A 17,969-nucleotide genomic window follows, 5' to 3' on the forward strand; every position below is an offset into this window, starting at 1 on the left:
AAAATTGCCAATTTTTGTCCAAATTTTACACGCTACAGAAAATCTATACCTGCCCTGCTGCAGGGTTTGACGTCGTGTAAGTACGTGAACTGCTTTCATCAGAGGGAAACTGGGCATAGTTTTCATATAAACGTTTATGAAGTAACAATTACAGTTTATCATGAATCAATACAAATAACATTGCCATCTTAACCCCTGGCGCGACACCAAGGGCTGAGCCCTATATAATATTATGTCAACAATAACAATGCAGTATTCACATGTGAAGGCTGCATTGTGAAGCTGAATACTGCGTATATCAATGTTTTGGGAGTAGAACAAGAAACTTTAACTCTTTGAGTGCTGCATCTTTTCCCATAAAAAATTTATGTGCAAAAGTTTTCTAATTCATACATATTTTTCTGTAATTTTATTGATAACTTTGACCAAATGGACATCAGTTCACATTGGGTACAGTTTTTGATCAAAATTTTGAAGAAAATCTAAAAAAAAATTGTCTGGAACTGAACAAACTTCTCTGCATTATATTTTATAAAGGCGACAAACGACTTTAGCATGCAAAGGATAAAATACAATATTAATTAAAAAATCATGAAAGTTACAGCCACTGGCCCTTTAAACATTTTATCAATATTTCTGTCCATTTCAACTCTGCCATAGCAAGCTGTCATATCACACCGAAATTCAGCGGTAAAGGCTAGATTAATTTTCTGTGTAAACAAAAAATATTATTATTTTAGCTAAATACAGTGCTGAACTGAACATATTCCTGATTTCATGGTGTGCAGAGGATAAATAAGCTCTAGCCTCAATTTTTGTATGGTATAATTTTGACTGAAGACATTTGCTTTTCCTTGCCAGGGGTATAACAATGGATGTTGGTCTGACCAACTTTGAAACCACAAAGAAGATAGTGACATTACTGGATGCTCCTGGTCACAAAGATTTTATTCCTAATATGATTACTGGTGCTGCACAGGTGAGTTTTGATGAAAAATAGATAAAAACAAGCTCTCCAGTTTGAAGGTTACTAACTTTTTCATAACTTTGCCAGCAATAGTAACTGATAAGTTATCATTATTCTAGTTTTATGTCATTCTTAAAAAAAAATCTTCACTGATTGCTTAAGTGAATGAGAATTCGATAAAAATCACATCATTATTCTAATTTTACATACTGTATCTGCTTTATACATGCCTCATTTGAAAAAGTAAGTACTGAAAACACATATACACTTTTTGTACATACTATTATGTTTTAACTGTTGCACCAACATAGTTTGACCCCAATTGATTGTTATCACTGGTAATTGGGGATTTGTTTACTTGAAATTATGGGTGAACAGGTTAAGTGGTGTCTAGGTTGTAATGCCTTGTTTCGGTTGTAAGATTGACCATACTAATTTGAGTGTCACGTTCATAAGGAGCACTCCAGTTGAAAACCTTACACTTATCAGCAAAACTTAGAAAGTACCTGCCCTGCACAGGTTGAGTTGCTGAAGAAAATTCACAGGTTTCAGGATTGTACATGTAAATATATAGATGTCGAGGTGATGATGTTTGGGTAATATGCTATAATCCCATACACAGTGACCACACACTCCTCACTTACACTAGCATCATTTTCAGGAGAGACATTTGTCGAATGGACAGGAAAATATGAATGGAAGTATCATGTTTGGCTCATGTAGAATAACAGCAATGAATGTTTAGAATTAAATCTAAAAATATTTCTCTCTACAGGCGGATGTTGCAATATTAGTTGTAGATGCTAGCAGAGGTGAGTTTGAAGCTGGTTTTGACTCTGGTGGACAGACGAGGGAACATGCTATGCTGGTTAGATCACTCGGTGTAACTCAACTTGTTGTTGCTGTGAATAAACTAGACAATGTGGATTGGTCTCAGGAAAGATACAGTGAAATCGTTGCCAAATTAGGACACTTTTTAAAGCAAGCAGGCTTCAAGGTAAGTGAAGACATGTCAGACCTATAGCAAACCTCCCGTTGTTCATAATCCCAAATTATCAACTTATAATTTTTATCTGAATTCTTGTGTGAAATGGAGACAGTTCATTCACTGTTACTGGCAGAACTTGTCTGAGGCAATGTACTGCTGAATGAAATTTTTACAATAGAATTTATCTCACTGAATTTTCATACTCGTGCAATGATGATAAGACCATAATTGAATTTTTAATTCATATATTGATAACAGTTTGCTTGTGATTTTTATCTGTAACTGACTCAGTAAGCATGATCTTTTCTGCTATAAGCCCTTTGAGTGCTGTTATTGTTTCCCACCAAAATTTTAGTGCAACATTTTACCAATTTTTATGAATTTTTCTGTAATGTTTTGATAATTTTGGACCACAGGACATCATATTTCATTTGCTTTACAGTTTTTATCAAAATTTTGGTAGAAATCTGAAAAAATTGATTGGGATATATTTTATACAGGTGATAAAAATTGACTTTGGCATTCAAAGGGTTAAGGTAGAATGTGCCTTGGGGACAGAAATTCGGACTCTCAAACTTTTTAAATTCTTTTCTGATCTACCACTCGCAGGGGTTCATTTTAAAGCTCTTGGTGTAAGAAAACTTTTCACTGGCTCAGTTTTTCAAAAATCAAAAATTTTATTTTTTCTCCATAGAGTTAACACAGGGATGGCGGCCATTTTGAATTTCAAATATAGAAAAATCTTGAGTAATTTGTTTCTCTAGTACAAAAATTTGCACGGTGATCCCCGATTTTATTCTTGATTTTGAAAGAGAATGATTGAAATATTTCTTGAGGAAAGTTTGAGGAAAAGTTTTAAGTTTCTCACTTTTAAGGTGCATACTACCTTAACCATTTGAGCGCTGTAATTTTTTCCCACCAAAATTTTAGTGCAACATTTTACCAATTTTTATGAATTTTTCTGTAATTTGTTGATAATTTTGGACCAAATGGACATCACATTTCATGGGTTACAGTTTTTCTCAAAATTTTGGCGAAAATCTGGGAAAAATTGGCTGGGGTTTATTTTACAAAGGGGACAAAAATAGACTTTGGCGCTCAAAGGGTTAAAAGTAATTGTTCGAAGTATCTTCAAGCCAGGTATGACAAAAAGTAAAAGGCTTTGACTTTTACCTTATCAATTGTATTAGAGGTGTACCTTTAACGTCGTATCAATAAACTTTTTCTCAGGATTCTGAAGTAGCCTACATCCCATGTAGTGGACTTACTGGTGAAAACCTTGTAGAGCATCCAAAAGAAGCCAGGTTGAAAATGTGGTATAACAAGCACACTCTTGTTGAGCAAATTGGTAAGCAGACTCAGATATGATAAACTTGTAGTGTCTTCTGTAGAAGATAACAATCCATGTTGATTTATGTTCACAAAACTTGTACCATAAAGTACAAGTAGTAGAGCTACATCCCTCTCATTTTATTCATATATTTTCTGACTGAATGTGTCCCCTCACCAAACTCCGTGATGTCCAATTTTGTACATTCTGTGTCTATTCAAATATCTATTGCCAATGCAATCTTTCACTTTAGAAAACTGAACAAGTTAGTTCTGTACACTCCTACTTTTCAGATCTCTGATCTTTTCGAGTCAACTTAGGACAGTCTTAAAATTTCCTTAATCTGCTGTGTTTGTACATGTAACATGTAAAATTTTTTCGATAATACTCCTTTTTAGTCAGACTGATTTTACTATCAAGGAATGAAAGGACCAGCTGTTGTAACTTTTTGTGATTGCTTTCATTATTTTAGTTTTTCATATCAGCTACATTTCTTGTTTTACTTCCAAAATCTTGTTTAGATTCATAGTATTCAGTTTGTCAACCCAGCTTGTCCATTTGTAAACTGCGTTGTTATTGTGGACAAGTGAATTTTGGTCAAGACTAGAATTCAAATGTACACAATAAATGACACATAGACATACATAGACGTTGTGTTGACAAGCTAATAATAGTGTTTCCACATGCTTTGGTGAGTTGAATAAGAACGTGCAATTGAAATACAAAACAAAAATAGCAAAAAGAATTACCATAGGTCACAGCTACTGGCCCTTTCGGAATATGCAGTACAGTGCAGTAATTCTCACAAATATACAAGCTTGAACATCTTAAAGGTATACAGTCACCTGTATCTGAATATGCCCATATATGGTCAAAGGGGCGTTCCTTGGTATTCAAAATGCCCATTTGAGGGCGGTGTTTTTAAAAAGCAGCCACCCGCTTAAAATCTGTGATTGGTTAGATTTTCTCTTTCCATGGTAACTGTGGCAAAATTGGAACAGGTGACAGTATACCTTTAGTAGCCATTATCATAATTATTTCAATAACCATTCATTTGTTTGTAATATTGCCTTTGACTCCCTTTCCCACAAATAAATTTAAACCAAATAATTATTATTCATTTACCATTCATTTGTTTATAACATTTGCTTTGACTGTCTCTCCTACAGATAAATTTAAACCACCAAAGAGGCCAATTGACAAGCCGTTCAGACTTTGTGTGTCTGATGTTTTTAAAGGTAGGTTGACATTTTTGCAGAGCTACAAGTACATGTGCTTGGATCTGTACATAGTAAGTTGACCAGAAGAAAGATTAGTAGATGCCAAAATTGTTTCATATTAATCATTAGTAACCTAGGAAGTAGTTAGGCCCCCCCGGGAAATCAGTTGTAGCTCATATCCAAATGTTTGTGTCCACTTATCTCAACTTGGGCAATTTATTCTGATCAGATAAATGAATTTTTTCTCCAAAGATGTTCATTACTGACTAGGTTCAGACGTGTACAAAATTCTTTAGATAACTCAAAAGTTTCATCACTAGCAACAATATTAGCACCTATGTAATTCTTCACTATAATATTATGATGATGTTACAGCAAAGTGTAGATAGAGAACAGAAAATAATCAGGTAAATTTACCCAATCTGTCCCTTATGTGCCAATGCTGTGTCATCCAGGTTTCTCCACAATACGATTTTCTGGGTCAGGCCACCTCTACTCATATGCTAATAACAAAAGAATACATTTTCACAACAACAGAATATGCATATTATGCATTCTTGTTATGCAAATTGGCTACCTCCCTGCCTTTCCAAGCAGTGGAGAATAATCTGTTTGATAATTGTGTTTTGTTTTACCTTAGGAATGGGATCTGGTTTTAGTGTATCTGGGAAAATTGTCTCAGGCAACATTCAAGCTGGTGACAGGATTTTAGTGAAGCCTGCTGGAGAACAGGGTAACATTAAAAGTAAGTTAGTGTCTCAATGTGTGCAATTGCAATATGTGACATAGAGAATTTATAAAATTATAATGAAGAGGAGTGTTTTCTTGCTGACATCAAATTGTGATCTGATCCTTCTGTGTTGGAGTGGTAGATATACGGATATGTCTGCAGTGGCCCTGCTATGGAATCGAATGGATGTGCAGTGTCCTGTATTATACACCTCATCACGCCTAAGGGATCACTTGATGGTGGTATAAACAAACCCATGTGTACAAATGCGTTTGGAACTACACATATTTCCCAGTTGTGCACATATCAATATTGAATTTCCAGTGAAAAGTTTCATTAACCAAAGAGCAAGAAAGTCACGCAAATTTTCTCAATAGTCAAACAGATGTCTTTATTATAAGAGCTGTATTCTTTCATAGCTATTGCTGTGATTTCATTCATTTGTAAGGTTCTTCATAACAGATAGCTCTTGGCGCAGTACCCTAGTCATTTGAAAACTCAGAACATATTAAAAAAATCCCTCACAAGTTTATGAAAGGAGATTATCAGATTGCCCTAGGCGTTCTTTCTAGCACTCATTTACAGTATGAATGTGTGACATTAGGAGCTATTACTACATGTACATGTATACAGTGCAGTCTGACTTTCATTTGTGTGGACTGTGTATATGTATTTATATATGTGCATGCAATCAAAAAATAAAAAAACAATAAAAATTCAACTTAAATCAGACAGCAAGCAGAGTGTGTCATATTACCTATTGTAATGTCATTTGCAGCTGTACTTGTTCAAGATGAAGACACTAAGTGGGCGTGTGCAGGAGACCATGTCACTCTAACGGTAACTGGAATTGACCAAATGAGAGTCAAGTAAGTCAAAATGGGAAAAACATCATGTTGGTTGTATAAATGTTATATTCAAATGTTAAGTGACCTTCATGCAGACAGATACACATTCCTCTACACAATTTGAGAACAAAGCAACTGACAATGATGTAACAGCAGTTAAATTTTCCTCTGTCCAAATTTTACAACACAACTAAACATCTTTTGTCAGTTCATACTGGTAATATGTATGCGGAGATATTTCCTTGGATATTTTTTAGTTTATTGCCTTCTAAGGCCTTGTGCCTTTGTTAACAGTGAACAGGTGTTGGTATCAGAGTAGCATGGCTCTACAATGGTGCGAGGCATTGTATTTTATACTAAAGGCATTGGCAGTCTTCATGACCTTAAACACCCTGTTATTTTGTGTGATTACCTCACCCTGTGAATATATCCAATTTACTGTGGCAAAGTGTTTAGTCACACAGTGGTGATTCATCAAAATGAAAACGCCAGAATGTTAGATGATATTTGGGCTGTAAAAATTGCCAATTTAGTAACCACAGTAAAGTTATATTATTACATTATCCTGCATGCAATAACTGTCACTTTCCCATCAAAAACGTCACTAACAAAACCCATACTGTACGTGTATTCATCTTCTTGGAATGATTATGTTAAAGTGTGTAAAAGAAAAAATTATGCCCACAGAATCTACATTTCTAGGACCCAGAAATATTCAAGTCTGTCAAAATGCTATGTTTTGGACGTGTTATGCCGTACTGGTTTTACCAACTTGACCTTGTGGTGACATACTGTATAAACTTGGCAGGATAAAAGTCAATAAGCCAAAAACCCCATTCTGTATCAGCAATTATTATTCTGATGTGTCTTGCATAGATACTGTAGTGAGTGGGATAGTGTTCTTCATTAGTTGGTACACAGCAGTCGACAAAACTGACGAAATTTTTTATGTTTTTACAGTGTTGGTAGCATGTTGTGTTCACCAAGTGAACCTATCAAAGCCACAACCAAGGTGAATGCAAGGGTCATAATATTCAATATTGACGTACCAATCACAAGAGGATACCCGGTATGTTTGATATGACAGATCTTCAAGTGTTCATTGACCAGCTTATCAGTTATCATGTTGTACATTTTAATTTGATCAATGCATTCAGGAATTCATTTCCGTTGCCTCATTTTACACCAGAAACGAAACATATTCTCCATTTTACTGTCTTAAAGGAACTTGATCTCTTATATTGACAGTGACTAGTCATAGATATTCACTTGGTTGGCCTTTCAAAAAGTGTGCTGAAAATTTGGCTCTGACACTTGGATCCAGCCTCTTTTCCCATATATACCATACATGCAAATGTGCAGTGCAGAGACTGAATGACTTTAACTCGTTCAAAGTTCTGTTTTCTGGATGGACTGATTTATACCTGAATGTGAAAAACTTGGTCTGCAATGAACATCAAAGTACTAAGAAATGTCGATACTTTTTACAGGTTGTGTTCCACTATCAGACACTGAGCGAACCTGCCACAATCAAGAAACTTATTAGCTTGCTGAACAAAAGCACTGGTGAAGTCATCAAGAAAAAGCCAAGGTAAATACATTAAGAGTTACCTCATCTGTTATTGGTCATTTCTTCCATCACTGCTTATGATTCTTTGCCCTACATTATTTATTTCCTTGCTTCCAAGAGATTGCAGCTTGCATCTACCATGTTGCACTCTGTTAAAAAGGAGTCGTAAACTCAGCAGACTTGTAGTTCAAACTGTGTCCTGCAAATTTCACAATTTGCTGGTATTGAGAAACTGCTCCCTGTAAAGAAACGTGTTTCCTTTGAATGCCTTTTAAGAAACGTGTTTGCTTTAAATGTACGGTAGAATTATTTTAGCTTCAGATACACGTTGTTTATTGTTTTCATAATATGCTTGTTCAGAACAATATGTATGTTCTAATGTTTACCTATTGACGTTGAGGGCACTATCCTATTTCCCCGCATTAAGCTCGTCCTGATTTCACAAAGTGTTGCTTATTAACCCTTTGAGTGCTGTAATTTTTCCCACCACAATTTTATCGCAACATTTTATCAGTTTTTATGAATTTTTCTGTATTTGTTTTGATTATTTTGGAGCAAATGGGCATCACATTTGATTAGCTGTAGTCTTTTATCAAAATTTCAGCAAAAATCTGAAAAAATTTGACTGAGGTATATTTTGTTATTAGGCGACAAAAATTGACTTTGGCTCTAAAAGGGTTAATTATTCTTATCTGTATTTGCAGGTGCTTGGTGAAACAGAGCAATGCCACAATTTGCATAGAGACAGCACGGCCAGTGTGCGTTGAACTCTACAAAGACTACAAGGACTTGGGCAGATTCATGTTGCGTAGTGGTGGATCAACTATTGCAGCTGGAGTCATTACAGAGGTAGGTAAAATGTGTACTCAATGTGAAATGTAGTCAACTTAGTATCAGTGAACAGTCTGTCAACGTTATTGACCCTTTGAGTGCCAAAGTCAACTTTTGTTGCCTTTCAGAATATAACATAGCCAGCAACTTTTTTGAGATTTAGACAATTTTTTTCAGATTTTCTGCGGAAATTTGGGTCAAAAATTGTAGTCACTGAAACATATGTGCATTTGGTCCAAAATTGTTAAAAAAATTGCAGAAAAATTCATAAAAATTGGTAAAACGTTACACTAAAATTTTGATGGGAAAAATTACAGCACTCAAAGAGTTAACCTAAATAGAAGTAAGTCCTATTCTTCAATTTTGTTGCTTTTAATGTCATTAGCCCTACTATGTTCCAGATACACTCAATATCTAAGGTAAAAAATTTGGTCTACTGTAAAGATAAGAAAAATACCGTGGTAGATCGGACGGTAACATTTCCACCAATTCATCCAAAAGTTTCCCTCCGTGCATGTTAATGCAGCCAAGGATCATAAGGAAAAATGCATACTGAAATATTCCTGCCATAAACATTCGTTTACTGTTGATATAAATTATTGAATATTATCTTGAGAAAGTGTAGCTAAAGGCTGTACCAATGATATTGCAGCACTTGATCCACGCATGCTGTTTTCATCTATGCTGCTGTTCCGTGTCAAATGATTTACTTACATATGATAAAGAACATCCGTAATTTTACCAGAGCGTTGACCTGGAGATTGTTTCAGAGTAGAATTTTCAATTTTAAAAATATTCAAGTTATCTCTCCATCACATCTCTGATTGTCTCCCACTTTTGTTCTATCTTTGAAAAAAGTGGGCATCTGCATTCAGATTTTATTTGAACTTTGTGATTTTCAAAGAAGTTGTTGGAGTTATAGACAGGTATATAGAGAGCATCCAAGAATTCTATTCAAAGTTGGAGCTAGTAGTATCATCATGGGAGCTGTTTTCTGAAATTTACTTCATCCTTCCTTTGAATGTAAAATTCATTCCCTTTTTACTTCTCTCTTCAATAGATACTATAAATGATGTTAAAACTTGACTAATTCCTGGAAGTCTACCAGTCTGACACTAATTTGAAGTTGGAAGACTCTCCTGCCGGCATGACTACACAATTAGGTTCTTGATTATGCAGTTTGACTGATATGGAGTGGTAGACTTTTACCCCTGCACAAACAACTCTACAGAAATCAGATGATATTGAACCCACAACATGCAGCAGAACTGTCTCTCTATAACAGAGAACGCCAACTTTATGACTGCAAGTCTCACATTTTTTCCAGAACAGAAAAACTAAAAATGGCAATCGTATCATGCTTAAAGCTTTATTACCTGTGACTTTTGTTGCATTTTCCATTAATATCATTGTGTTTGTCAGACAATTTCTTAATCTGTTGCCCAGATCATGTTGAAATGCCCAGTGTTGCCATAACACAGCCTGTATGTGTGTAATTCCCCGTGTTATGGTTGAAAACTGAATCGTAGTCCAGAATTTATTTGACCAAACAAACATCTTAGTGTGTCATGTTCAGAAGGATAATGCTTTGTGTTTTGCAGTACTTCAGGCGGAGAGCAAGGAATTGTATCTGTTTTCTACAACAAAATTAATGAAAATGTTATCAAAAGATACTATTTGCCCCTCAAAGGTGGTATGTGCCTTGAAAATCAAAGACTTCAAACTTCGATATTTCAAATTCAAAATTGCCAATATTCCTATGGGAAAAATTATAGTTGTCAAGTTTTGAAAAACTAAGACTATGAAATTTTTTCTCACCTCAAGAGCTTTAAAATGAAACCCCACAAGTAGTAGATCAGAAAGGAATTGAAAAAATTTGAGATTTTGAATATGTCCCCAAGGCACATTCTACCATAACATAATCATCTCCCTACGAATGAAATCAGTTGAGCTGATCTCTTCAGTTGACATACAAAGTTATTTAATCATTGCTCTGGTAGTATCTAGTACCTAGAAGTCTCATTTGGTTGATAGTTTTGTGAATAGTCACACATCTCCAGCAAGAACTGAGATACATGTTGGATGTCCAATAATATGCTCCCACATCCTAGAAGACATCCCTACATACAATGTGCACAATTATAATTCATGTGAGGCATCTCTAAAAAACCACGAGAATTATTTATTTCATTGCACAAAAAGAGTTTACTGGGACAAAGTCGGCCATTTTTTGATGAATTTTGTTTGATACAAGATACTTATATTGTTTGACATGTTGAAAGATACTGAATGAATGGGTGCCCATGCGTGTATTCGACCCAGGTTGTAGACACGATACATGAAACCATTGCGAAAATGAATAAATGGTCAAGACTATTAATTCACTTTTGCAATGGTTTCATGTATCGTGTCTACAACCTGGGTCGAATACACGCATGGGCACCCATTCATTCAGTATCTTTCAATATGTCAAGCAATATAAGTAAGCACCTCATATCAAACAAAATTCATGAAAAATGGCCGACTTTGTCCCTTTAAAGTTATCTGACTCAATCTTCCAAGAGATGCAATGTGACATGTATATTATGAATGTGTTGTTTTTCTCGAGAGTATGCAGATGCGTTATGTAGACATTGCAGGTATTATTTTTGAAGTAGATTACAGCATAAATAAGGTATAAATTTTGTCACCAACTGTTGAGGTCAAACAGTGAGCAAGATAAAGTGAAGTGTGAAGAGACTTCTTTGGAATGGAGTCATTCATAGGGATGATGGACAAATTTACATTTCAACGCTAAATTATAACATTTCTTGGCAATAAAGCGGCAATTGGCAATTTAAACAGAAACTTATAAACTCCAAAAGGAAATTTGAGGAACAGTAAACCGCAATATTTTGATTGTAAAAGTCACACAGTGTCAGCTACGAATTGTACTCATCTCAATCAACAGAAAACTCAAGTTCAACTCTATTGCTTGCAATGAGAGAAACTTTACATGGAAAAATAAGGTTGAAAACATAAAAGAATGATTATTATTATGATCAAAAATGTATTAAATACATTTCCATCTACATGAGTGTAACAGACATGAGTTTCCCCGTCTTTGCCAGAACAGATTTCAAAATCATTTGAAAGAGTGAACACATTGGCAGCATGCCAATTTTAAATCATTGTAGGTTTTTAACATGGCAGGAAACGTTGCTTTCCAGGAAGTATTGATTTCTGGTTTTCAGTGGAACCCAGTACAATGTGACTGTGGGTTCCATATGAGGTTATCTTTAAACAAATTCTATGTAAAATATGAATTAAATAAAAGTCATTGCATTTACAAAGATATTGTCTTGTTGGTGTGTCTTTGTTGCTGTCAAGATTAATACTTTTAACAAGCTTTCCATTTACCAGCCCTTTTGTAACTAAAGATGGACAAGTAGAGTTGGTCAGCCATGAAGTGGTACCGGTTCCGTGTGAGACTTTGAATTTTGTAGTCCTAGTACACACACAGTCCTGCAACAGGCCCCAAGCCTCTGTGTATAGATGAGGCATCCACCCTTATTTGTAGTCGTGGTACACATCACAGCCCAGCACAGGCCCCAAGCTTCTTCTATGCATAGATGCCTCATGCGTTCTATGCTAGAGACGGCATCGTCATCAATGTAAGCCAGATATTCTCATATGGGCAGTGTTTGAATATGATGATTTGAATTGTCCAATCAGGAACTAGTCAATGAAAAAACATTAAAGAATATAGCAGCAAGCAGCAATGACAGGGCCCAAGCCATACAAGAGTGTTAAAGAAGTCAAATATCATCGTAGAGGTCAAGGTCATCCTAGTCATGTGACATTTTGGCTGAAAACTCTGCTTCAATAATCATACCTGTCCACCAAATATCAGATCTCTAGTTCTATTCGCTAGCCCAGAATTAAATATGCAAATATCTAATGGGGTACAGTATGTGATGCTATAATACACAGGGACGCGTTATCATCCGGGTTGTGTCCTGCACGCACTGTAATCTCTGACAAATTTGGGTACTATGAATAGTTGTTCACACAATCTCACTCATAAGAACTGTGGCAATACATATAATCTTGAAAATCATATTTTTACCATCAAATGGAAATATAAATATCTATCAATAATTAATATGCTCATATTCATGCGAACAACAGTCGTCATTATTCACGTAACATATTGTGTCACACATGTTTCAAAAGGTTACGCGTCCCTATGCTATAATGTACCTCATCCCACCAAATATAAAGGATGTAGTACTTGTAGTTATTGATTTATAGGCATGCTGCTTAAATCGAAGTCAAAGGTCCACCTACCGGTAGTCATGTCACATTTTGTCAAAATAATTTGCTCCCATACACTTACATATGTACCATAAACCAGACCTCTAGCTCTATGGGCTAGCTCAAAATTAGATATGTGCATAATTAATGAGGTATAGGATTTGGACCCATAAGGTCCCCAACCCTAACGAATATGAAGGAAATCGACGTCAAAGGTCATCTTGGTCAAGTGATATTTTGTCAAAAAACTTTGCTCCCATACTTATCTCTGTGTAGCAAAACTCAGACCTCAGTCTAGCTCTTTTGAGCTAATGTGCAGCATCTCGGAAGCAGTTATCCAATTAGGTGGCTGAATCTTACTGTTAATCTTAAAACAATACAAATGGACTCCCTAAGTCGCTGTGAATAGTGACAATGGACTAACAAGAGATAACATTCCGAGCACGCTGCACATCAGCAGAATCTTTTGGCTAGCCCAGAATTAGATATGTGCATAATTAATGAGGTACAGGATAATTTGAGGGTCAAGGGTATGCAATTTGGTCCCATGCCTGTCATTCTTCAATAGTCACTAGCCCTCTCGGACCCTTATTTAGGCCAGAATTAGGTATGGCCTAGCTTAGCTGCAGAGGTATACGGCAGGTCAAAAGTCATAGAAAATTCTTCTCAAAATCGAAATGGTCTATGACCTTGAAATTTGGCATGTAGCAACCTGGCCATATGGTGAACAAAGCTGTTGCATAGAATTGTGATTGATCAATTTTTATGCAAATGAAGTCAATTTAATGTTTAAATCCAAGATGGCTGACAGGTCATGTGACTCTGTTATGGTCATGTCTACAAAAAATTACTCGCAACATGATTGGAACTAATTTGGGATAATTGGATGGTGAAGTAATGTCGATTTAATCTGCAAATGTAAGCTCATCTGCTTTTCTTTTTAAGTTACACACTTGTATTTTATGAGTAATATTTCAACATTCAGCTGTAGAACATCTAACACTTTTGAGAAATTTGAGAAATATAAAGATCCAATTATCCCAAATTAGTTCCAATCGTGTTTCGCAAAAATCACTTTCTTATGTGCCGCATTGTAGGCCATTTGGTGCAACAGTGATCTAACAGTTGCTGAGATACACTCAAGTAGGTCAAAGATCATTCAAGGTCATCCAAAAATTTTGGGAAAAATTAAGGTCCCTTCCCATCACTCTCCACAGAAACAAGGCTGCTAGCCCCTGCAGTCGCTGATATATATATTGATTTTGCATAATTGATAAGATGTGCAAAACTAAAATTTAATCACTTAAAAATCTTCTTCTCCAAAATGATAGGGCCAATGACCTGGAAATTTGGTATTTAGCATCTAGGTGGTCTGGCCAATAAAGTTTCGTAACAGATTTTCGATTGTTCAATTTTTATGCAAATTGGATGGAATATAAAGTTTGAATACAGCAAGGCAGCTAGGTCACATGACCAATCGAAATATAAAGGGTCAGTTGCACGAGTACTGTACTCTTAATAAGCCCTGCAAGTTTGAAAAAGCTGCGCGCAACGGTTTTAGAGATCTAGCTTTGCAAAGAATTTACGATCTCAGAGAAGAAGAAAATAGGAAAGGTCGGGAGTAAATACAAAATAAATGCAATAGGGGCCCAGCCCACATAGGGCTCGGGCCCCTAAAAATGGACACGGTAAGTGACGCTGTTTTACTTGTGTTCGAAAAGTGTGGGGTAAAACTCAATTAGTATTTAAAAATGCCTTTTCATCGTTAGCTTCTCATGAAAAATAAACACTAGATTTGTTGGTGAACAGGGGATTTGGGCACAGTTCTTGATTGATAAAACAAAAATATCTGAATATGCCTGTGCATTAGAGCAGTGGTTCACACTGTCTGCTCAGTCTAAGACCCCCCCCCCCCCCATTATATTTCAGTGTGTCCACATTAGCAAGCCTTGCAGTTGCTATAAAACCTCAAGATGGATATTCCTTAATGTTCATGCAATATACTCTGAATAAGAACCATACTCCATAAATGTATTGGCCTTTCGGTACTTAAATGGATTGGCAACATGGAGTACTTACACTGTGTTAGCTCTTTGTTTTCCATTAAAGTTTTTATCAAGTTGTTCAATTTGCTGGTAGATAAAGCTGATAAATAACCTGTCCCCTTTAAGTTGTTGTAGCTTATGATTCCCATGGGAAAACAGGGAAGAGCCTTATAATAATGCCATCGGGTTTGACCTCGATTGTAACCTTGGCAGACAATGCCACTTACCGGTTTTTGGATTGATTGCCTTTGCCACAGCTGATTTGTATATGTATTTTTAAGGAGGCACGGGCGAGGAAACACTGTCAAAGGATATTGCACTGTATAATTATCTCAAATCTAGAAGGTGAAGAAGAACTTTATCACTTCTATCGCGTCATGGTCAACCTAATGGCAGACAACGCCAAATGATTTTTTTTGTCAACAAATGAATATCTTGCGAGTATCAAAGAAAACCACATTTGTAGGCATGCAAACACAAACTATCCAAGAGAGATTGTTTCCGATATTGCGGCAAATAACGATATAAAATCAGCTGTTCTAGCTTGTAGAGAAAGTCAAAATGGCGCACGGCATGAGAATATTTTATGTTTGCCTTATGAGAGTTTGGCAGTCCTGCCAAGCAATAGCATTCTCTTTCTCTTGCAACTTTCTCATTTTGGCGAAAAAATTGAAATAAAAAGTTGCTCCTAAAGAGCAGGTACTGATATCAAAGGTGCATTTTATGTAATTTGCCATTTATAGAGCCTTTGTTGCTTCTTCCTCAGTAGGGATCTCGCAAATGTAATAAAAAGACTCGAACTAGGAAAAGTGATTGGGTTTCCACGGTTACTCTATTAAGGGTAGCGTAACAGTGGTTCTTTCATAGTTGCAAACATCTGCCACAGGATTTCTTCTGGGCAACCGATGGCTAATCCTTACCAACAGACCAGTGTGTTTGTTTATTCATTCCTCTACAAACAGAGACGCATACTTTTGAATAAATGTATTCCAACAAAGGAAATGCAAATTTGAACATATACCATGTCTGGCTGTTTTAAAACTATCCGCATTATTTTGTTTCTCTTTAAAGAGGAGGGACCAACACTTGCATTCATCTGGAATGCCATGCAGTCTTGATGATGGCTGGATGAACAAGCACGTGAATAAATTTGTAAATAAGTACGAAACAGATAACGGAGCGATTACTAATATTGACTTAGTGACCAAAGTAAATAAAAACATAACCACACTCATAAAATAATTACAATCGTTAAGTTTGATACTTAAACAATGGGCGAGGTTTTCCAAACTTTCGCCGTTGACCTGGGTTTAGGAGTACACTTATCTTTTTGATGTGATAATATGTAAACTAACATTTTGGCACACGCGAGTAAACACTGTCAAAGGATATTGCTGTATAATTGTCTCACACCAAGAATGACGATATATGTCACTTCTATCCCTCCAAGTCTATTAGGGTGGAAAAATTCAGATGTATTTCGACAAAAGAATGGTGAAAATTTTGACAAACTAGAACTTGTTTGAGGGAATGAATCTAGTATCAATCAATAGAGCATTGCATAATTGTGAACACAACTTATCCTACACACCTTTCTTCAGATGATTTAATATCCTTGCTAACAGTGAGTTATGCCAAACTTCTGATATTCAATACATATATACATACATACATGCATACATGCATGCATGCATGCGTGCGTGCGTGCGTGCGTGCGTGCGTGCGTGCATGCATGCATGCATGCATGCATGCATGCATGCATGCATGTATGTATGTATGTATGTATGTATGTATGTATGTATGTATGTATGTATGTATGTATGTATGTATGTATGTATGTGTGTGTATGTATGTATGTATGTATGTATGTATGTATGTATGTATGTATGTATGTATGTATGTATGTATGTAATACCATAAGTTTTGCTTAACTCATACATACATACATACATACATACATACATACATACATACATACATACATACATCATACATGCATACATACATACATACATACATGCATGCATGCATACATACATACATACATACATACTGCATGCATGCATGCATGCATGCATGCATGCATGCATGCATGCATGCATGCATGCATACATACATACATACATACATACATACGTACATACGTACATACATACATACATACATACATACATACATACATACATACATACATACATACATACATACATACATACATGCATGCATGCATGCATGCATGCATGCATGCATGCATGCATGCATGTATGTATGTATGTATGTATGTATGTAATACCATAAGTTTGGCTTAACTCATACATACATACATACATACATACATACATACATACATACATACATACATGCATACATGCATGCATGCATGCATGCATGCATACATACATACATCATACATGCATGCATGCATGCATGCATGCATGCATGCATGCATGCATGCATGCATGCATGCATGCATACATACATACATACATACATACATACATACATACATACATACATACATACATACATACATACATACATACATACATACATACATACATACATACATGCATACATGCATACATGCATACATGCATGCATGCATGCATGCAATATGTAAATGTCAAGATGGATGACCTATGGCATGGTGAATATTGTTACATTTGTCACCACCCACTGAATCTAGACTTCGTTTTCTGAATATTGCACTTACATTGTGATTCAGACTGTTTCGTTCGTACTTCTGAAGAACGATGTCGACGTCGTATCGCTATTATCGCATTGCATTCCTGGTCGTACTTGCCGTAGTTTTGTGGTTTCTTCTTCGAGACGGTAAGCTAGACTTAGCTCTATTCTCTTCCACGATGATGTTCTTGCCATGTGTACGTTTCTTCACATATTGTGACGACCTACGAAGCAGACACACACATAAACACTGTCTCCATTCACATTTTTGTCTCTCTGAAATTGTTTCTGCGATGGTCTTGAACATGAGTAAGCTTATAACTCATATGTTTTGCTAAGATAAACAACCCTCGTCGATTTAATCATCATTTTCCACTGACAAAACTGTTTTGATCAGTAACAAGAATAACTTTTCGCCAGCCTTTAAAATGAAATGACATTTTTGCTATCATTTTTATA

At 35.8% G+C, this 17,969-nt stretch overlaps 1 protein-coding gene across 4 annotated transcripts in view; it reads left to right on the top strand.

The window, feature by feature from the left end:
• Positions 1 to 11,818, top strand: part of LOC139133683 (HBS1-like protein) — a 28,014-nt gene extending 16,196 nt beyond the window's left edge. For all 4 annotated transcript variants that reach the window (XM_070700439.1, XM_070700437.1, XM_070700438.1 and 1 more), the window contains 10 exons: positions 862 to 979; positions 1,743 to 1,964; positions 3,186 to 3,303; positions 4,455 to 4,523; positions 5,146 to 5,250; positions 6,014 to 6,104; positions 7,044 to 7,152; positions 7,574 to 7,674; positions 8,358 to 8,502; positions 9,545 to 11,818. In XM_070700439.1, the coding sequence (XP_070556540.1) occupies positions 862 to 979; positions 1,743 to 1,964; positions 3,186 to 3,303; positions 4,455 to 4,523; positions 5,146 to 5,250; positions 6,014 to 6,104; positions 7,044 to 7,152; positions 7,574 to 7,674; positions 8,358 to 8,502; positions 9,545 to 9,553 (1,087 nt within the window). In that variant the 3' untranslated portion in view covers positions 9,554 to 11,818. The remainder of the gene's footprint in view (positions 1 to 861; positions 980 to 1,742; positions 1,965 to 3,185; positions 3,304 to 4,454; positions 4,524 to 5,145; positions 5,251 to 6,013; positions 6,105 to 7,043; positions 7,153 to 7,573; positions 7,675 to 8,357; positions 8,503 to 9,544) is intronic.
• The last annotated feature ends 6,151 nt before the right edge of the window (positions 11,819 to 17,969 follow it).

This window comes from Ptychodera flava, chromosome 5 (genome assembly GCF_041260155.1).
Source record: "Ptychodera flava strain L36383 chromosome 5, AS_Pfla_20210202, whole genome shotgun sequence".
NCBI lineage: Eukaryota > Metazoa > Hemichordata > Enteropneusta > Ptychoderidae > Ptychodera > Ptychodera flava.